At 36.8% G+C, this 23,139-nt stretch overlaps 1 protein-coding gene across 9 annotated transcripts in view; it reads left to right on the top strand.

The window, feature by feature from the left end:
• Positions 1-23,139, top strand: part of Lyst (lysosomal trafficking regulator) — a 165,948-nt gene that overhangs the window by 36,897 nt on the left and 105,912 nt on the right. For 8 of the 9 annotated variants that reach the window (XM_048800390.1, XM_048800391.1, XM_048800392.1 and 5 more), the window contains 7 exons: positions 7,002-7,092; positions 8,845-10,921; positions 13,183-14,212; positions 16,344-16,505; positions 17,905-18,061; positions 19,581-19,807; positions 20,464-20,530. In XM_048800390.1, coding sequence (XP_048656347.1) covers positions 7,002-7,092; positions 8,845-10,921; positions 13,183-14,212; positions 16,344-16,505; positions 17,905-18,061; positions 19,581-19,807; positions 20,464-20,530 — 3,811 coding nt within the window. Of the gene's footprint in view, positions 6,463-7,001; positions 7,093-8,844; positions 10,922-13,182; positions 14,213-16,343; positions 16,506-17,904; positions 18,062-19,580; positions 19,808-20,463; positions 20,531-23,139 lie in introns of all 9 variants that reach the window. The other variant, XM_048800395.1, reaches the window with a different exon arrangement.

The raw sequence follows: 23,139 nt of genomic DNA, 5'->3' as shown, positions 1-23,139 counted from the left end.
ATCAGTATAACACAGTTGATTACAACTTGGTAACTTTTGGGTTACATAGTTTCTAAGAGTCTCTTTTGAGATAAAATACTCTTATGTCTCTCCAACAGAAAAAAAAAATGGCCCCAATTATGTACACATTGTTTATTTGGATACTTTTCAAAACATCTGAAATATCTTAAAAGTTTCAAATGGCCTTTCTTCTAACGTGGTTTCATATATATGCTTTTTATCCTAATAGCAGTGAGATTACCATGATTATGGGTAGGCATACAAGATTACAGTTCAGAAACATATGAATTCACATTTTCAATAGAGATAAAATATGTTTTTGAAAAGTTAAATATGGATTATACTTTGGAAACTTGCTAATTCGGGAGTGAAATCAGTGAATCCTTTTGTGTTAACCACTAATTACTGAGTCCTATAGTTTATTCCTATAGTTTTTCATACATTGGTATTTTTGCTTGAAATAGGGCCATATATTTTTGCTGTTTCCTTATTACAGAATTAACAGAGTTTCAAAGCTAGTTGGGGTTAGAAAGCAGTCTTCATCTAACCTTTTGTAGATGAGAGAACAAATGCAAAGGCACTAAGCAACTCACAGTTAACTGAAGTCAAATATGATGGAAAGAAAACTCTGCAGTATGCTTTCAGGAACCAATTAATATAGTCATATAATATTTCAGTTACCTTGGATTTAAAAGATAATAAGGTTTCTGTAGCATCAATATGACATTTTTAAATACATTGAATGTTACGGACTTTACACATGCACTTAACTATCACTAAAAATTTCTTTGCTCTGAATGCATTTTACTAATAAATATGTTTAAAAATGTCATATGTACCTAAGTTTGTTTTACCATTCTCCTGTTGTTTAACCATTTGAGTTGTATGCATTTATGAATTTAGTTGTATGCTATTATGAATACACCTGCTGTGAATATTCTTGTAAAAGTCTTTATGTGGGTATGTTTTCATTTCTCATGGGCAACTATCTAGGCATGTAATTGCTGGGTCAAAGAGTAGGTGTTTGCTTAACTTAAACTGTCAAATTATATTCAGAGTAGTTGGACCATTTTTTATTCTCATGAGCAATATATGAGAATTCAGTTGTTCTAAAGCCTCTCTAATATTTGATATTGCCAGTTTTCTTGGTATTAGCTATTCTTAAATGAATATAAATTAGTAATCTTCTTGTGGTTTTAATTTTCATTTCTCTGACAACTGATGATATTGAACACTTTTTATGTACTTATTGGGCATGTATATATAACGTGTCATCCCTTACCCATGGGTGATACATTACAAGAGCCCCTGTGATACCAGAAATCATGGATAGTACCAAACTTTCTCTACACTCTTTTTTTCCTCTAAGTAAATACTTATGGTAAGGTGTAATTTATAATTATACACAGTAAGATATTAATAGCAATAACAATGAAATAGAGCAGTTGTGACAACATACTATGGTATTAATAATTGGCAAGTTATTTATTTCTGGAATTAAACTGTGGTTGCCTGTGGGTAACCAAAAGTGCAGAACTAAAGTCATGGGAAAGTGCAGACTGTTGTATGTTGTATCTTCTTTTATGAATGTCCAAGCTTTGTGACATTTAAAAATATATATTTATGTTTTAGTTTTAGGTGGACACAATATCTTTATTTTATTTTTATGTGGTGCTGAGGATCAAACTCAGTGCCTCATGCATGCTAGGCAAGCGCTCTACCACTGAGCCACAACCCCAGTCCTGCTTTGTGCCATTTTTAAGGTCTGATTATTTGATTATCATCCAGTCATAGTTCTTTGTGTATTCTGGAGACAAGTCTTTGTTGAGTTCCAAGTATTTTTTGTGGCCTTGTCATTTCTTTTTTTTTTAAATATTTATTATTATTTTTAGTTGTAGTTGGACACAATACCTTTATTTTTTATTTATTTATTTTTATGTGGTGCTGAGGATTGAACCCAGGGCCTTGCACGTGCTAGGCAAGTGCTCTATACCTGGGCCACAACCTCAGCCCTGTGACCTTGTCATTTCTTAACAGTGTCTTTGGAAAAGCAGATTATTTTTTCTTTCATACTGATTTTGTTGTGTGTGTCCTAAGAAATCTTTGTCTTGCAACCCCAAAGTTGCAAGATATTCTTCTAGTTTTCTATTTTTTTTTCCTAAAAGCTTTTTGGTTATTGCTTTTGCCTTTAGGTTTGTGATACAATTTGAGTTAATATTTGTGTGTAGTGTGAGTTGTGGGGTTGTGGTTCTTTCCTCCTCCTTCCCTCATACAGTTACCCAGTTGTTCCAGCATCGTTTCTTCTTATCGGCCTGCTCTTTCTGCAGTGGATAACTTTGGTGCCTTTGTTGAAAACCATTTGACCATATGTGTATGATCTTACCCTGGACTTTCTTTTCTGTCTTACTGGTCTGTCATCTCTTCTTTCCCCAATACCATACTATCTTGATTACTGCAGCTTTTATAAAAGAAGTCTGGAAATTATGTAGTGAAGGTCGCCAGTTTTATTCTTGTTTTTCAAGAATGTTTTCTCTTTTGTGTTCTTCAAAATTCCATACAAATTTTAGCCATCTTTTTACTTCTACAAAAATGCACACCCTTATTTCACTTGGGTGTGATGTTGAGTTCATAAATCACTTTGGAAGGAACTGACAAAACATTGTTGTCAGTTTGCCAGTCCTTAAACATGGCATAAATCTCTGTTTAGTTGGGTCTTCAAACTTTTCAGCAATATTTTATGTTTTTTTTTAAATGTTTACTTTTTAGTTGTAGTTGGACACAATAGCTTTATTTTATTTATTTATTTTTATGTGGTGTTGAGGATTGAACCCAGGGCCTCAAATGTGCTAGGCAAGTGCTTTCCACTGAGCCACAACCCCAACTATTTTATGGTTTTTTGATGTAGAAATCTTGTACATTTCTTGGTTAAATCTACTCAAAATATTTTATTCTTTTTTGATGCTATCATAAATGACATTTAAACTTTTAATTTTTCTATTGTTTGCTTGTAGAAATACAGCTGCTTTTTGTATATTGACCTTTGCTAAATTCACTTATTAAGTCATGAAAATTTTCTGTAGTTTCCTCAGGGTTTTCTATGTAAACAATCTCATCTGTGATTAATGATAGTTTCATTTCTTTCCCAATTTTATTTTCTTGCCTTTTGTGCTGGCTTCTAGAACAAAGGCAGGTGGAAGAGGTGAAAGTGGACATCCTGGCCTTGTGTCTGACTACAGGGAAAGCATGCACTATTTTACCATTGAATGTGATGTGGGTTTTTGGTGTTTCTTAGATACCTTTGATTGGAATGGGGGATCTCTTCCAACATAAAAATTGTTTCCATGTAATATTTGATAATAATGGTTTCTGATTTCTTCTATACTCTGATTATAAATATATAGCTGCATTCTTACACAGTAGATAGAAAATAACAATGATCTATTGCCAATAGTATTTAAAATTTGGACCAGTATACATAACCATGTGGTATAAATAGTACTGTTTAAAATTTCAGTGTTATGTATTTAAACTGTATGAACATTTGATAAAATTGTTGGTTATTTTGCTGAGTAAAGTATGAAGTTTCACTGACAGATGTTATATATTGATGAATACAATTTAATTTAGACATTTTAATAGGTTTCTTTGATTATCAGCTATATTCTGTGTAAAGTTCTTTAGTCTTATTATATTTTGGAGTATCATCACATTTATCTATAGTACTTCATAATTGGCCTATCTGTAGTAATATGGAAAATACATATGACAGGAAGACACCAGGCTTTGAAGAGCGTGCTGACACAGTGTGCTCACTGGTTCACTCAGCAGACCACTTGGCACCCACTGTGGGCCAGCGGAGATGAAAACATGCAGCGGGCTTTTCCAGGAACACTTAGCTTTTGAAGAGATAGGCAGATGGAGGAGTGTTGACCAAAGGTGGGAAGTACAGAGGAGTCTTCAGCAAGTGCTTCTAAGAGATGGCTTCCCAGGAGGGGGCCTGAGGACATCAGGGCTGGAGAAAGAAGAGCACATGCAGTGAACCACAAGGGACTCGGAGCTGACAGCTCAGGCAGGGCTCACCCTGGAGTGGCCCCCTGGGCTCCTGTGAGGTCAGCTGGGCATACTTCTGGGTTTTCAGTCAGTCAGCAGATGAAGGAGGGCTGTTGGATGGGGCTCGTGGCCAGGCTGCTGCAGTTCTCATCTCTCAGTGGGCTCAGCTTCTTTACATGTGGCGGGAGCATTCCAAGAGAGTGAGGGGGAAGCTGCAGGAAGCCACATTTTATCACTTTGGTTGCCTTCTGTGGGTCAAAGCAAATCATGAGGCCAGCTCTGATTTAAGGGATGCAGAAATAGACTCCATCACTTGACAGGAGGAACTTCAATTAAGCTGGGGCCATGTTTCATATACCATCATCTCCTCTCTGGCCAAAATTAGAAGGTCATATTTCTGTAGGTTGGACAGCCCAGAGATGACGGGGAATGGATCAGTGTATGGCATATGGGGACACTTCCACTTGGCTGGACCCAGAGTATGCCCCATTCTCCTAGATACCATGACTATTATGTATCCATTGGATGTTGAGATATAAAACTAGAGGTGATCTGAAATAGAGGACTGCAAGTTCTAGTTTTCTAGGGTGCCCACAAATAATAGAAAAAGATTTGATAACTTCCAAAAGGACAGAATTAAATATGATGTTTTTTTGGGACCAGAAAGGATAAATAAATCTGGGAATATACCATATCTAAAAAAGTAATAGGTCCAGTGGATCAGGGAGCACTGCTCTGATGATGAATAGGGTTAAAAATGATGGCAATTGAGTGTGAAACGAGAGTTGTTTCCTTGCTATTGTACCAGGCTGCCCGATGGTCTAGGGGTCCTCCTCAGGGGTGTAATTCCAGCAGAGGGCACAAAAACCAAAAATCTGCTCTTGCTGCAATATCATCCCTTTGAAAGGCTCGTGGTTTCTGAAAAGTACTCCACTTGGTGAAGTGAGGCCAACAGGCATGCAGTTCTGAGGAGAGGAGCGGTCGTCTTGGGATGCTGGGGAAGGAGAAGCTTCACAGAGTAGATGCTGCCAAGGCTGGACCTCAAAGGTGACCCGAGTACCCTAGCCGTGGGAAGGAGCCAGGGTGCTCGAACCTCGTGTAGTGCAGAGGTGAGCAGGCAGAAGTGTCTGCTCACATAGCAGTGGTGAGGTGCCAGCTTGCTGTTGTGGAGCAGGAGCCAAATTCCACAGAGCTGCTTCACACATCTTTGAGGTTTCTGCAAGTTCCCGTAGAATGCTGTTGGTTCATCTATTGAAGATAAAAAGCAGATGAGGAGGACTCTACAGGAATGGTGGGCTAAACAGGGGTTTACTGCTTCTAAAGTCATTTACATTTCCCCCCGCCTTTGACTGTGTGATGGGACTTCCCCACTAGTCACTCCATTAAAGCTGCATTTGTTAAGGTCACCAGGGACCCTGCTTTTGCTAAATGCTCTTCAGCCACACAGTTCAAAAATAACAGCTTTTGACCCTGCTAACTCTCCTCTCTTTTCCTGAACTGCTCTCTTCTTTGGTTCCTCAGGCTCCACTTCTCTTTTGCCAGGCTTCTTGTGTGTAGGTTTCTCTCTGGTGCTGACTTTAAAAGCCTCCAGAGCTCAGTCCTCCTCAGGCTCCTCTTGTGTTTCTGCACACTCTTCCTGGGAAGCCTCACTATTGTACCAGGCTGCCCGATGGTCTAGGGGTCCTCCTCAGGGGTGCAATTCCACCCTTGACTTCCACCCAGGACTCGCGGGTGTTTTTATTCAGATCTTTTCTTAAGTTCTAGGAATACATAGCCTTTGTCTACTGAAATGCATTTGGATATTCCACAGGCATCTCAGACTAAACAAGTTTAAAAAGTGAATCCATCATCTCTACCCCAACCTAATATCACTCATAAATTTCCTGTTTTGGTGATTCATTATCAGCCATTATGAAGAGTCTTTTTAGATCTTTTATCCTCCCTCCCTTATGCCTCATAGAAAGTCAACTGCAAGTCATTTTAGGCCTACCTTACACTTTCTCAAATATTATCTCCTTTACCATTTGTGTTGTCAGAATACTTCAGATGGTCATCATCTCTTTCATTAGACATTGTGTCTGTGCCTCTAATATTAACTGCCTCCCCTTACCAAATCCGATTGTATCACCCTAACCCCCTCCCAACAGGTTGGTGTGAGAAATAACTTCTAACTTGATTGGTCATTAAATCTTTGACCACCTGCGGCCCAGGGGGCCCAGGTCTCGTAGTTCCAGTCCTACGTCAATATTTCTAATAAAGTGTGCTACTTTTCCTGAACTCCTAAACTGATTACCTGTACCACGTCTGGGGACTTACTCATACTACATGCCTTCTGTTGTTCTTGTTTGTATGTATTTTATGGACCAAATGAGGGGACCTTCTCCAGGGCTTGGACCATTTACTCCAGAAAGGGTAAGACAGTAAGTCCTGTAGATACAGTGTGCAGTCAATAAATATTTATCAGATTACCTTCACTAATAAATCCTTTTCTCTTTATATATATTATTTATTAATAGCATCATTTTGTTGTTTAAATTTTTTGAGTTTTACATTTAACTGCATGAAGACTTAAAAATTTCTAGTAACTTCTTCTTATTATTTTGCTAATTAATAGGGCTTAATTTTTCATTTTCACCTAACAAATCTGTTTTGTCATAGGTAGGTGAGGAATTCATGCAAGATGCATGGTAGTAATAAGAGCTATTTTTGGAAATAATAGCAAGAATGTGCTAAATACCAGCAAATACTCTCACATTCTTCTGTCATTGGAAAGGATTATAAATGGAAAAGAATCACAGTTTTAATTAGACTTACGATAGGTTAATTTGATTCCTTGCTTCTCAAATACAACTCTTCAATAAAAAGTGGTTTTGAGTTCCTTTTAAGACAGATATTAGGAAGAAAAGTATCTTATGCCCTTAGAACACAAAGGATTCTTTTGTTTCTGATAGGCGTTGACGTGCAGAGAAGAACTCCTGACTCTTCTTCTGTCGCTGCTGCCCCTTGTGTGGAAGATACCTGTTCAGGAGCAGCAGGCAGCAGGTATGGTCCCCTCAGCCTGTCACCGGCATCATCCATAGTCCACTGGGGAAAAAAATCCCACTGAGAAGCTGCTTCAGCCTGAATGGTTGGTGCAGCTTCAGATTCTGCATATGTTAATTATGATTTATATATACTTAATATGAAAAATCTTTAGCAATCACATTTTTAATTTTTTCCAGTAATATAAAAACCATGGTGCTTCTTAGGGGATTACTCAGGGTAATGATGATTAGAAAATATATGAAGAAGCAGAGCACTTATCTGAGAGAGTAAACCCAGATATGCCACATCAGAAAAATGGATAGTGGAAAGTGTGAAGAAAGAAATTAAAGTTTCTTTGCTTAAAGATTGCTGTTACCAGTTCTCTAGAAATGGCTTGTTTGCTTTAGTTTATCTAACGTTGTTTCTAAAGGATAAGTTTGAAATAATATTTTGTTTCAAAAACCATGTAGAATTATTACACTTAAGGCCAAGAGACATTTTTATTTTCTGATTTTGAAAAATAAGTCTGTGTATATATTAAAACATATGTATATATGTGTATATATAAAATATATATGAATATATATTTAATATATATGTATATATGTAAAGTTTATATATATTTATATATTCATGTAAATACATGAAACTTTAAATATGTCACTGGAAGGATTAACAATATTCCCCCTTGACCATTTCTAGGAAATGTGAATTGTGAAATGCTTGAGAATCAGGTTAAAAGAAAAAAATTCTCCTGTACTATATTTTAATGCCTTGTGTTTTTAGGAAATTTCTCATATGGGTCTCTTTTATGAGGTTATCTAAGGTCTTGTAATATTGTTGATTTACTCTATGCTCTTATTTTCTTCTGAATTTTTAGAATTCAAAAATTCTTAGTCACATAAGAAATCTGATTGGTGTCTTTTTAGGGAGATTTTCTTCATTGCCTATATTTTTTGCTTCAATGGAATTGGTCAGACTGCTTTTAATTTTTCCTCTCATTTGTTTGTTTCCCTCTACTAAGTAAAGCATAGTTCTTTAATTTACAGTTTTTATTCACTCTAAATTGCAACTGTATTTTTCATGTAGATTTTGATACATATTGCAAAGGGAAAGATCAATTTAATCATCTTTTTAGTAAGGAAGATTCATTCATTTCTCCAAGAAGTAGCCATTGAGTGCTGACCACAGGGCAAGCCCTAGGCTAGTAGGGACTGAGGATCAAACACTGATATCCATACCTTGTGCTTAGATCAGTTCATGAGGCCCTTGAGAAATATTTTTAATTCAGAACTCTTAACTTCAGTCTTGGTGAGCATTTGGTATATACTATATGATTTTGAATTAATTTTGGAAAAATTTAAAGTTCTTAAAGGCTGTAAACTACTGCTTTTGTGAGAACATAATATATCCCTGTGTCTTCATTGTGACATTACTGGAGGAAGTTTGTAAAGTGGTTGAACAGCAGCACTAACTATGTTGCAGTTAAAATGAAATATATGGTTTTAAATCCCAATTCTATTCTCCTTTATTGGTTTCCAAATCAGTCGGTATCCTTTGAACTAATGCCACCACGTATTTAGAATGAGAAGGATAAATATAGGAAGAAGTAACTCAGAGAGAGCGTAACTGAGAGAAACAGCCTGTAGCAAAATCATGTGAGGCTGGACTCTTACAGTGGGTGGTGGTAAATGAGAGAGTCACTGCCTGAACAAATTGAGTGTAACAACATGCTGAGGTGTTCTAAATCTTCTTTCTTCATTTCATTAGATTTTAATTTGCCATTGTCATCTGATATAATCCTGACCAAAGAAAAGAACTCAAGTTCACATAGATCTACTCAGGAAAAATTATGTTTAGAAGGAAGTGCACCATCTGGTCAGGTTTCTACAAAAGTAAATGCTTTTCGAAAAAGCAGACGACAGTGTAAAAGTACCCATCGCTATTCTATAAGAGATGCTCGAAAAACACAGCTCTCCACCTCCGACTCAGAGGGCAACTCAGATGAGAAAAGCACGGCAGTGAGTAAGCACAGAAGGCTCCATGCACTGCAGCGTTTCGTAACCCAGTCTCCTGAAGACCACCTCTCACCTAGACTAAGCTCCTTTGTAACCAAAGAGCAGGTGTCTCCTGATACCATGGCTTTGAGAAACTCCACAGAGACTACTCCGAGGCAGGAGTCAAGCACTGACATTTTAAGTGAACCAGCTGCCTTGTCTATTCTCAGTAACATGAATAATTCTCCATTTGACTTATGTCATGTTCTGTTGTCCTTATTGGAAAAAGTTTGTAAATTTGACATTACTTTGAATCATAATTCTGCCCTTGCAGCCAGTGTAGTGCCGACACTGACTGAATTCCTAGCAGGCTTTGGGGACTGCTGTAATCTAAGTGACAAGCTGGAGAATGAAGTGGTTTCTGTAAGTTGGACCGAAGAACCCGTGGCTTTAGTTCAGAGGATGCTCTTTCGAACAGTGTTGCATCTCATGTCAGTAGATATTAGTGCTGCAGAGGTCATGCCGGAAAGTCTTAGAAAAAATTTAACTGAATTGCTTAGGGCAGCTTTAAAAATTAGAACTTGCTTAGAAAAGCAACCTGACCCTTTTGCACCAAGACAAAAGAAAACACTACAGGAGGTCCAGGAGGGCTTTATGTTTTCCCAGTTTCGTCACAGAGCCCTTCTTTTACCTGAGCTTCTGGAAGGAGTTCTACGGATCCTGATCTGTTGTCTTCAAAGTTCAGCTTCAAATCCCTTCTACTTCAGTCAAGCCATGGATCTGGTTCAAGAATTCATTCAGCACCAAGGATTTAATCTATTTGAAACAGCAGTTCTTCAAATGGAATGGCTAGTTTCAAGAGATGGAGTTCCTCCAGAGGCCTCACAACATCTGACAGCCCTAATAAATAGTGTGATGAAAATCATGAGCACTGTGAAAAAAGTAAAATCAGAGCAACTTCATCACTCAATGTGTACGAGAAAAAGGCACAGACGCTGTGAGTATTCTCACTTTATGCATCACCACCGAGATCTCTCCGGACTTCTGGTTTCAGCTTTTAAAAACCAGCTTTCCAGAAACCCCTTTGAAGAGACTGCGGATGGAGATGTTCATTATCCCGAGCGGTGCTGCTGTATTGCAGTGTGTGCTCATCAGTGCTTGCGCTTGCTGCAGCAGGCTTCTTTGGGCAGCACCTGTGTCCAGATTCTATCAGGCATTCATAGTGTTGGAATATGCTGCTGTATGGATCCCAAATCTGTAATCATCCCTTTGCTGCATGCTTTTAAATTGCCAGCACTGAAAAATTTTCAGCAGCATATATTGAATATCCTTAACAAACTTATTTTGGATCAGTTGGGAGGTGCAGAGATACCACAGAAAATTAAAAAAGCAGCGTGCAACATTTGTACTGTGGACTCTGACCAGCTGGCCAAGTTAGAAGAGACACTGCAGGGCAGCTTGTATGCTGCCGAACCTGCCTCGGGTGCACCCAGTCCTTCCTACAGATTTCAGGGGATCCTGCCCAGCAGTGGATCTGAAGACTTGCTGTGGAAGTGGGATGCATTAGAGGCTTATCAGAAATTTGTTTTTGAAGATGACGGATTACATAGTATACAGATTGCAAATCACATTTGTAACTTAATCCAGAAAGGCAATGTAGTTATTCAATGGAAGTTGTACAATTACCTGTTTAATCCTGTGCTGCAAAGAGGAGTTGAACTAGCACATCACTGTCAACATCTCAACATTACTTCTGCTCGAACTCATATGTGCAGCCACCTGAAACGGTGTCTGCCGCAGGAAGTGCTTCAGGTTTATTTAAAAACTCTGCCTATCCTGCTTAAATCCAGGTTTGTGTATGTATATATATGCTGCTATTTTTTCTTATGGATGCTTTTGAATGTGTGATAAAGCGTATGCATTGGCACTTCTAATTCTCATATCTCCAGAGCCTTATCAGCAGCCTAAACCATATTTACTGTTGTCTGAGTTTATTAACGAAAAAACTTTAGTCTAATTTTAGTTTTTAACAAAAAAAACTCCCACCTCTTACCATAGTTTAAACTGTTTATTTATTTATTTTGACTGGGAATAGTGATAAAGAAGAGGATAGTCATTGAATTTAAGGTCTCAATGGAAAAAAGGTAAAGTTTTAGATATATTTCTGAGGAAGAAAAACAGATGCAACATAAATATCTAAGAGCAAGGGCCAAGTTTAATTGTATTTATAGATGGAATATTATTAGCCATTAAAAATGCTTCTATAAGGGGCACATGTGTGAGGCACTGGGTTCCATCCCCAGTTCCACATAAAAATAAATAAAATAAAGGTATTGTGAGCTGGGCACAGTGTGCATGCCTGTAAACCCAGTGGCTCTGAGGCTGAGGCAGGAAGATCACGAGTTCAAAGCCAGCCTCAGCAAAAGCGAGGAGCTAAGCAACTCAGTGAGATCCTGTCTCTAAATAAAATACAAAAATAGCACTGGGGATGTGGCTTAGTGGTGGATTGCCCCTGAGTTCAATCCATGGTGCCCCCCACCCCCGCAAAAATGAAAGTATTGTATCCATCTACACCAAAAAATATATTTTTTAAATGCTTACAAAGATTATGCTGGGACAAGAGAAAATGCTTATAATATGCAAAATTTCAGGGGTTTGGGTTGTAGCTCAGCAGTAGAGCGCTTGCCTAGCATGTGCGAGGCGCTGGGATCCATCCTCAGCACCACATAAAAATAAATAAAATAAAGGCATTTTGTCCAACTACAATTAAAAAAATTTTTTTTAAATATACAAAATTTCAAACAATATTCACTTATTTACAACTGTATAAAATATGTACATATATGAGATGATAATTGTATATTGAAGAAGTGGCATTAGAGGATTATTATTTTTAAATATCATATTTGGATTTATGACCTAAGCAATGAATATAGAAAAAAATAAGAAAAATACAGAAAAACAAATGAAGGAAATTACAATTACTTGTAAACCCACCAGTGATTTTCCAGATTTTGTGATTGCCAAGTCTAGTACACTTAAAAATAATTTTATAAATAAAGCTTGCTTCTGGTAGGTATATTAATTAGCCTTTCAAGTTAATACTTATAGCATTCTTAAAAACTTGTAGTAAAATAAATATAACCTATCATTACTGTTTTCACATGTGGCATTTTGGGGTTCATCTTAACTACTTTAATACTGATATTAAATCATTTCCCTACAATTATTTTTAAAATTTTTGACCTTTTTTACTTTGTTTAAATACAACTGACTTCGATTGAAAATTTTGCAACTCTTTTGTGGGCAACCTGGATCTTTGTAAAATAAGGTCTGAGAGTCACTGAACTGATTTACATTACATATTACTAGAATGATTCCAGTGACCTAGACACAGATCTCACTTGGGAAAGAGATAAATCTCCCCTCCCTCCATACTTTGTAAATTTTTTTGCTGTGCTGGAGATGGAACCCTGGTCCTTGCATATTGGTAGGCAAGTCCTCTAGGGCTGAGCTGCATCCTAGCCCCCTGAAAACCTTCTGTAGTATTCAGTATTTGTCTGTTCTGATCAACTGGCCAAATTAGAGACAACTGCAGAGAAACTCATGTGAATCTTCATCTGAGAGAAAAGCCTTCTGAAGAAAATTTCAGCTCTGTGTTTTGATTCTTTACCTTTTTGAATTAAAGATGTAAGACAAATGAAAAGTCCTCAATGAACCCTTAGGCAGAGGAACAAATGAACAAACTCCAGATGCTTGTCTACTCTTAGGGCATCTGTGTCTGGATGATGGTGATTGGAGAGAATTTATATAGATTTTTGCCATTTGGAGAAAAATATTCTTCCCTGATTTGCTTCATTTAATTTGGGTTGTACATAATCCTTTTTCAATACTTTCAGAGCCATACATGCAGTATTTAAAGAAGGATTTGAGAGTAATTCTAAAGTAGCTTGAGGTTCTGGCCACTAACTAAGAACTTTATGAGATAATTAATAAATCAAGTTAGGTAGTATTAAGTATATAATGCGCAGCAATGCGATATTTAAGCAGCTTATGTACCTATTTATAAATAATGTTCATATATATATTTTTTCCTCCATTTCTCTCACAGGGTAATAAGAGATTTGTTTTTAAGATGTAATGGAATAAATCAAATAATTGAATTAAATTACTTAGATGGTATTCGAAGTCATTCCCTAAGAGCATTTGAAACTCTGATAATCAGCCTAGGGGAACAACAGAAAGATGTTTCAACCCCAGGTATCGATGGATCACACACTGAAGAGAAGGAGCCCTCGTCCTCAAATACAGGGGCCCCTTTTCATGACCATCAGGCTTATTCAGATTCTCCTCAAAGCCTCAGCAAATTCTATGCTGGTCTCAAAGAAGCTTATCCAAAGAAATGGAATACTGTTCACCAAGATGTTCATATCAACACCATAAACCTCTTCCTCTGTGAGGCATTTTTATGTGTAAGTAAAGAAGCAGAATTGGATAGGGAGTCGGCCAATGAGTCAGAAGATACTTCTGGCTATGACAGTACAGCCAGTGAGCCTTTAAGTCATGCGCTGCCATGTTTGTCTCTTGAGAGCCTCGTCTTGCCTTCTCCTGAGCATATGCACCAAGCAGCAGACGTGTGGTCCATGTGTCGTTGGATTTACATGTTGAGCTCAGTCTTCCAGAAACAGTTTCATAGGCTTGGTGGTTTCCGAGTGTGCCATAAGTTAATATTTATGATAATACAGAAAATATTCAGAAATCATGAAGACAAGCAAGGGGAAAGGCAGGGAAATATAAATGTAATTGAAAACCAAGACTTGGTCAGAACTTCTCAACAGGAGAAAGCAAGGAAGGAAGATTTGTCATCTCTGACTACAACAAAGGACCACACACCACCTGATCGGGGTAGTCTGAAAAACAATGCTGACAGTGTAGGTGAATTAGAATCACAGTGTATTTCTTCCATAAACATGGAGCCTATTTCATCTACTGAAGCTACTCCTGAGGAAGCAAAGGTGTTTAGGAGGCGAGAAAGTGAGACCACACTTCAGAGCATACGACTTTTGGAAGCCATTCTGGCCATTTGTCTTCATAGTGCTAGAACCAGTCAACAAAAGATAGAATTGGAGTTACCTAATCAGGTAATACTTTGCTTTTAGTCTAGCCCTGTGTGTGTGTGTGTGTGTGTGTGTGTGTGTGTGTGTGTAAAAGTTCTGACTTAATACTATTATCATTTTATTTTTACAAAGCTTTTACATTTTGAGAAATTCCTGTGTGTCTACCACAGTTCAGTTCCAGGTATCATGGAAGGCACAAAGAACCATGTGCCCTAGCCTTTGCCCTAAAGAGCCTTATAGTTTAGTTTGTAATGCAAAACCCCATGTGAAGCAGCTCACATATTTAGCTTCACATGAGTAATTATGCATATTGTGTTTCGGAATTCACAATCTTGGTGTGACTCCGTTGGGTTCCCTGCCTAGATCCCCTCTCCTTGGTTTATGCTCTTTTGTCGTCCTCATCATGTCTGTCATTACTCATGTTTCTTGTGTTGGACTGAGAATGTTGAGGCACCCATGTGATGTGGGCTGCTTCCTTCCTCTGAAGATCATCTTGGCTGATAGAGTGCTGTGCCCAGGCAAAGGGTGCTTACTGCCAGTGGCTGACGGATGTGGCTCTGGGGGTGAGGACAATCTCTGTGGTACACTTGAGGCTTCAGAGCTTTCTATGGAATGAGCGAGATTTTTCCTGAAACCACATTCTTTGTCTGCATTCTTCTGACCTCTTCTGCATCTGTCACATCCTGACAGATATCTCCGAGAGCACCCTTCACCAAAAAGAAATTCATGATCTCAGGCCCTGCTACTAAGGAACTTGGGAATGTGGAAGATCTGATTTCCTTACTAACTGGTCCCTTCTTGTTATTTCAGGCAATGAGTCCCCTTACTCTAGTTTCAGCCTCTGTGTAGCCTCCTGTCTAAAACATCTTAATGCTTCTATATTGTTCTCAGTTAAAAGCCCACTCCTAGCATAGCCTGCAAAACCCTCCACAGTCTGCTCTACTTCTTTGTGTAGCCTCACATTCTGCTGCTCCTCACGGTGCTGCAGTCAGCCATACCAAGCTGATCTTTGCCATTGCTTCTGGGGTTGTGTGCATGTTCTTGTGCTTGGCATAATCTTTCTTCTTCTGTTCCAGTGCCTGCTGTTTCCTGCTTGTTCTCTGACCCTCCCATACAATTCCTCTGGGGTACTTGGTCACTCAGGCACCTTCTCAGTTTTCTGTTCTGAGAGCATTTTGTTCATAGTTCTGGTAGAGTTATCGTCATACTCCTATGTACCTGTTTCTCGTGGTGGATGGTAATTCCTTAAACAAGTTGGTTTCTTTTCCATCTTCATGGTCTCATCACCTATTTTAGAGATACAAGCAAGCACCAAGAGCTTCCTTCATGAGCAGAAGGAAAGGACTGAGAGAAGAGAATTAGAACTTCTTAGAATCTTAAGGAATCTCTGAGAATAAGTGATAAGTGTTTTAGACAGCTTTTTTTGCTGCTTTGACCAAAATACCTGACAAGAACAATTAGAGGAGGAAGAGTTTATTTGGGGACTCAGGGTTTCAGAGGTCTTAGTCCATAGATGGTTAACTCCATTCCTTGAGGCTCAAGGTGAGACAGAACATCATGGTGGAACAGTGTGGGAGTGGAAAACAGCTGGGAACCTGGCAGCAGGAAGCAGAGAGAGCAAAAGAGAGAGAGCTCTACTCAACAAGGTCAAAATATACACCCCAAAGGCACACCCCAGGGATTCACCTCTCCAGCCACACCCTACCTTCCCTCAGTTACCACCCAGTTAATCCCTACTGAGGATTAATGCAATAATTAGGCTAAGGCTGTCCTAACCCATCTTCTCACTCTGAACTTTCTTATATTGTCTCACATATGAGCTTTTAGGGGACACCTCATATCTAAACCACAACAATAGAAAATTTGTAAACTCCAAAGATGGTTAATTGAAACTATGAAGTTTCAGGAAATAATCTTTGTGATGCAATTCATTTATGGTAATTGAAGCTTAAAAACAAGTAATATATTTAATAAATAAAAATGTTATTAACTTTCCCATAGAATGTTGGGATAAGAGGTCAAAATTTATATAGTCAATTTATTTCATATCAACTGTAAATAAATGGGATTTCTGTTTGTTAAGAAATTATTTATTTTGTCACTGTTTGTTAAAAACATGTTATTGATATTCCTGGTCTCTCTTATTTTACCTTAGAACTTGTCTGTGGAAAATATATTGTTTGAAATGAGGGATCATCTTTCCCAGTCAAAAGTGACTGAGACAGAATTGGCAAAGCCTTTGTTTGATGCCCTGCTTAGAGTTGCCCTGGGGAATCATTTAGCAGATTTTGAACATCCTGATGCTGTGACAGAGAAGGTATGAACCTATATGGTTGTGTTATTGGGTATGACTAGCAGAGGCAGGCGTATGAGATGGGACTAGGAGGTTAGTGAATGTGGTTCTTAGAACATAGGGACCCAGATTTAGTCAGGTGAGTTCCATGGGGGTAGTGTTTCATCAGTACCTTACCTCAAAACACAGAAGAGCAATAGGACATGCTTTTCTTTAATCTAATCTGGAAATTTACTTAGAATTACTCCAAGTAAGACAAATATATGATTTGATTTGATAAGTCTTACATATAACTGAGTTTATTAAGTGGTAATTTAGGAATGGTGAGATTCAGCCATCTAATCTGGTCCTATATTGATGCAGTTAATATTTCCAGAACTCTACTCATTTTAATTTTAAATCATTCAATATGAAAATGACTAGTACTTTCATAGAAAATAGCAATCATAGTATTTTAGTGGTTGGTGTTAGCATTTTTTTTTTCTAAAGTAACTTTTAATTTTTTCCCTTTAACTTTTTGATATACAGTTGACTCATTTCTTCTTTCATGTTTCTTTTATGTTTGTTTCATTATCACTAACCTTTATATAACTTCTCTTTGGCCTGCTGCTAGTCAATAGATAGATGTGATGTTTAATAATCTTTTACTGAAATATATTACTGCTTTCCGTAACTCTATATCTATATATCTATATCTTTATTTTTATTTGTTTAATTTTATTGAGCCTAGGGCCTCACGCATGCAAGGCAAGCATTCTACCACTGAGCTACAACCCCAGCCCATGCCTGCTATAACTCTAAAATGTCAACATACTTTGTGCTACTTTTTATTATTGTTGCAATAAAATACTCTGAACTTTTTAAAGTGAACATGTTTCTTAAGTGAAGATATTGATAGCATTTTCATAAGAAAATGTCTTATCACAGATGTTACAACAGGAAATTAATACTGGGACTCTTGATTTTTGAGATGCTTATATGTAGACATTTACATTCAGAAATCTTCTTCACTCCCTTTGAAAAATTGTCATATCTTCTATGGTTAACTAATTTATGAAGTATTATTTGTAAAAATTCTTTGAAAAAATTTCCAATAGCAAATAAGTAATATATAAACATTAAATAGTGCAAAGTATAATTCCACCTCCTAATGATCTTTAGTCATTCTTTATTGTATAACTAGAATGAAATTTCCAAGTAGGTTTATTTTTCAGGGAAATCAAGATGATCCATCTGTTAGAAACCACTTTAAATGAAGTGTTAACTTGTCTGAAAGGTACTAGAAAGTTTGGCTTAGTGAATTTCATAATTCATAATGGTTACTAGTTAGTAAGATTTTTTTTCTCAAAAAGTAATAAATATCCTGTTGCTAGAAATGAGGGAATATTACAACTGTTGCCTTTGAATTATACTGATCTTCTAGAGTCATCAGTCTGAGGAAGAGTTGTCTTCCCAACCTGGAGATTTTTCAGAAGAAGCTGAAGGTCCTCAGTGTTGTAGTTTTAAACTTCTGGTTGAAGAAGAAGGTTATGAGGCGGATAGTGAAAGCAATCCTGAGGATGGCGAAACCCGGGATGACGGTACAAATGTTGTGGATGTGCTTGTGATTGGATCTGAAAGTGGTTCAGAGTGATGCTTACTTTAGAACTCTGTATTGCCTTACAATTTAAAATGTATCACGTTAACATTTATTTGATCTTCACAACAAATCTGGCATTCATATATGCAATTTAAAACATGAAATGGATCTTGTTATCACAAACATTGACTGAGAGCCTAAGAACATATGTGTATTTTCCCGGTTTCATATTCATTCCACTGGGAAATATAGACAATAATTATCAGAAATAAACAACATAAGCAGTATAAAACCAGGTGATGTGATAGTGGTTGAGTGATTAGGGACACCCTTTCTGAAGAGGTGATATTTACAATTGAGTTCTAAATAAAGAAAACCAGCCAAATACTGGCAGTTTATTATAAAGAATAAATAACAAAAGGAATGCAGACATCATTCTGTGACATCCAAGAATTCAGTATAGATTTCTTCTTAGTTTTCTGCAGTCCACTTTTGCCCTTGGGATGGAACTACATTGCATATGATCCTTTGTCTCTGGGCTTAAAACTTGAGTGGAATGGGAAAGATGGGTTGATTTGAGCCAAAAGATTTCTAGGAAAGCTCTGTCTTTTCCTATACTGGCCTTATGAATGTCTCAGTACTGTTAGTCTTCACTAAATTTAAAGTTGTTTATCTTCCTAAGAGTTAATTTTCTTTTTCACAGAAAATGAATGGGAATAATCATTAATATTTTGGTTAAAGGATATAAGGAACCCATGGTTGGTGCTTTTTGAAAAGATATCAATTTAATGATGGTTTTATCATAATATAGGTATGATTTTGTAATAGTAGATGTCTTCCCTTTTGTGTTTGCTAACTAGATCTCAACTTCAAGAATTCTGGTCCAGGTAGAAATTTATAAATTTCTTCATTATATGAACATTTTTTGAAGATCACAGCAGTCTCTTTTTAAGATCTGTCTCCCAAAATGTCATATTCAGTAAGACAGACTCTTTTTCACACATATGGAGAAGACAAAGTTTAAAATTCATCCACCCACACCAGGCACAGTGCATACCTGTAATTCTAGCTAGTTGGGAGGCTGAGGCAGAAGAATTGCAAGTTTGAGCCTAGAAATCAAGAGCCGAATCTACTATTTTCGTAGTAATATGGGCAAGTGAATTAAACTACCCTGTGATCTAGGTATTTTGGGGGCAAAAAGTTTGGAATAGTAATTTTTCTCCAGTTGTGTTGGAGGAGTATATTTAATCTTTATCACATATGTATAAAAATTGCTGTTGGTAATATTTGTAGTTTTATTGGATATCAAAATTACTTTTAAGATTACTCATTAAACTTCAAACTATCCACAAGACTTGATTCAATACCTGAATCAAAAGTAATATTAGAGGAAAAGATTTTATGAGCATCTTCTTATAAATAGCACTTTTGCCACTAGGTCTTCTAAATGGAAATAAGGTTTAAAGTATTTATTCAGTGTTTTAGAGTATAAACATAGTCTTTCCTGTTTCCCTTTGCAGGGGTAGATTTAAAACCTGAAGCAGAAGGTTTCAGTGCATCAGTCAGTCCAAATGACTTGATTGAAAAGCTCACTAAAGGGGAAATAATATATCCTGAGATTTGCATGCTGGAATTAAATTTGCTTTCTGCTAGCAAAGCTAAACTTGATGTGCTTGCTCATGTATTTGAGAGTTTTTTGAAAATTATCCAGCAGAAAGAAAAGAACATTTTTCTACTCATGCAACAGGTAAATATGTTTTAAGTTTGATCGCTACCTATCACTGATATCCCAATCCCCCATATCTTTACTTATAACCCAACTCATCTGAAAATTAGTTGAGCTGATCACTTATCTTTTATAATACCTGTGGTTTTTAAAATGTTTGTAGTTGTAGATTGACAGCATGCCTTTATTTTGTTTGTTTGTTTTTATGTGGTGCTAAGGATGGAACCCAGTGCCTCACATGTGCTAGGCAAGCGCTCTACCGCTGAGCTACAGCCCCAACCCCTAATACTTGTGTTTTGACCTTGAATGTCTTGTCTAACATTCTAAAATCTTCTGATTCTATATTTCTCTAAAGTAGCATACAAAGTTAATATTGTCATTGGCTGACCAGTAATGAATCCCTTTTATCTTTCTGAAAATTGATAACTTTTTTTAAAATTGCATTTAATTGTAAAGTATGTTCATTGCTTTAAAATATTTTTAAAAATCAAGTTAGTATGGAAAATAAATGCATAATTAATCCTACCTAGAGCATTTTTCCAGTCATTTAAATGCGTGCACACGCCCACACACACACTCACAAGATTCCTATTAAATAATTTATTACTTTGTTGAAGTTTTTCTGTTTCCATTTGGTAAAACATTTAATTTCTTATGTTTCATTTTATAATCTTCAGGGAACTGTGAAAAATCTTTTAGGAGGGTTCTTGAGTATTTTAACACAAGCTGATTCTGATTTTCAAGGTGAGTTAAAACTGTTTTTAAAAAATAGCTTTGAAATTGTTTTGTTCTTGTGTGAAGAGTTGATCATCACAGCATCCATTGGCATTATGCCCTGATTTCAAAAGTACCTTTATATACATCATCCCATTTGTCCCTCTGTCTTCCTCAATTAAATAGACATACTTAATGTATAGGGATGAAAATCTAGATTTAGAAGGATTAAGTAAATTGTTGGGTAGTGTTGCAGGGATGGTAATCTGGCACAAATGTTCTGCTACTCCCTTATCTCATATTGTCTATTCTCTAATTAGTGCTATCTCAGACATTTGAAAAACTAATAATGATATATAATATGATGCTTAGCCACAATAAACCTAAATTTTAGTTGGAGTATAAAAGCTAATATAAAACAATAATTTGGGTTTGCACAGTGTTTCCTTCTGACTAGATTCAGATTATACAGTTTTGGCAGAAATACTTGGCAGTAATTTTGAGTCCTTCTGAGGGCATTATATCAAGGGGTTCATGGTGTCTATAGCTTATTACTAGTGACATTAACTTTAATCACTGTAGATGCTGTCTGCCAGGTTTCTCCATTGTATAGTTACTATTTTTCCCTTACAATTAATAAATATCTTTTGGGGTTGTAGCTTAAAATATGTAAATATCCTATTTTTCCTCATACCTTAACCCACAAATTTTAGCATCTATTGATAATCATTCATAGAAACAGCTAAGACTGGGTGTTGGCCAAATAGTGATTTTCTATTCCTGTCATTCTTTCTACATTTATTAGTTGGGATTATACTGTAAAGAAGAGCTTTATTTTTCTCCTCCATTTACTTATGTCGTGTATGGGTGTATTATTATACTCTGTATTGCACTCCTCTCTGTCAGAGTCCCCTGCTACCATCTAACATTAGTATGGTGTCTGTTACAATTAATGAAGCTATGTTGATATGTTATTAACTATGTTAGTTTATTCAGATTTCCTAAGTTTTTGCCTAATATCGTTTTCCTGTTCAGAGATCTTACCCAGGATATGCCATATTACAATTAATTGTCAAATCTCCTTGCTTTGTTGTTTTGGTGTCAAATCTAGGAAGATCCAATCCGAGGTCATAAAGATTTAATACTTATTAAAATAATTTTCTTCTTTCTGTATTCTCTGCTTTTTGTTTTCTTGCATTCTAATTGTAATCTTGAGTCTTTTGGATGTACCCTACATGTGTCTTGTCTTTTCTCTCATAGTATCCACTTCTCTCTTTTTTTGCTATATTTTGGAAGATATTTTTCAATTCTGTTTCAATCTTTTATTCAGTTTTTAATTTGGGCAACTATCTATTTTATATTTTTAAATTTTTTTTTAGCTGTAGATGGACAGGATACCTTTATTTATTTATCTTTATGTGGTACTGAGAATCAAACTTAGGGCCTCAAACATGCTAGGCAGCGCTGTTATCACTGAGCCACAACACCAGTCCTCTATTTAATATTTAAGCGCTCTTTTTGTTTGATCATTTTCTGGCTATTTCTTTTTCATATGAGGATAGAATATCATATATATATATATCTGGATATTAACATTTTAAGATGATTTCTTAAAACCCCTAAATTACTATTTTTCCTTCTAGAATCAGTTTATTGATTATTCACTTTTTACATCTTGGGATTATTCTTTTAGATTTCTGATTCCGAAATATTTTGTGAACCTGTTTTGCCTATTTATATTTAAAAAATTGTTGGGGATTTCCTCTAGTGTTGTAAAATTATTTGTCTTCCTTTTTGGCCTCTTCTCTGATGGATGTCTGTTGAAGAGTTCTGGGTGGATGTCCTAAGGAGGAGATGCCCTAAGGAGGAGAGCTTTACTTTGGGGAGCCATTAGGGCCACAGTTACCCCACGGGGCACTTTGCGTACATCATGAAAATGGGTCCACTGCACACAGAACTTGGCCTGTGAGGAGCATCTTTCTTCATCCAGGCAGGACAGCTTCACCAGAGTGCGCAGCCTGGTGAGCTGGTTAGGCAATTTGACCAGTATGCTCAGTAGCAATGATGTTGACATTCCACTGCACTTCTGAGCTTTCACTTGGTAATCCATTTCATTTCTTTAGAAAAGAATCCTTAGGTTTTTAGCCTAAAACTGAGAACCGAGCTATCTGCTCTCTGTAATCAGAAATAGGAAGAAAGGTGAAGGTCACCAAGAGACATTTCATTCATTTCTGTGTTTTCAGCAGCATTCTCTCTTTTTTTTAATAATTTTTATTGTTGGTTGTTCAAAACATTACATAGTTCTTGATATATCATATTTCACATTTTGATTCAAGTGGGTTATGAACTCCCATTTTTACCCCGTATGCAGATTGCAGAATCACATCGGTTACACATCCACTGATTTACATATTGCCATACTAGTGTCTGTTGTATTCTGCTGCCTTTCCTATCCTCTACTATCCCCCCTCTCCTCCCCTCCCCTCCCCTCTTCTCTGTCTACCCCATCTACTGTAATTCATTTCTCCCCCCCCTTTTTTCCCCTTTCCCCTCACTTCCTCTTGTATGTAATTTTGTATAACCCTGAGGGTCTCCTTCTATTTCCATGCAATTTCCCTTCTCTCTCCCTTTCCCTCCCA

This window comes from Marmota marmota, unplaced genomic scaffold (genome assembly GCF_001458135.2).
Source record: "Marmota marmota marmota unplaced genomic scaffold, marMar, whole genome shotgun sequence".
Classification (NCBI taxonomy): domain Eukaryota; kingdom Metazoa; phylum Chordata; class Mammalia; order Rodentia; family Sciuridae; genus Marmota; species Marmota marmota.
Note: the sequence above shows the minus strand (reverse complement) of the source record. Positions and strands in the feature narration are given on the sequence as shown.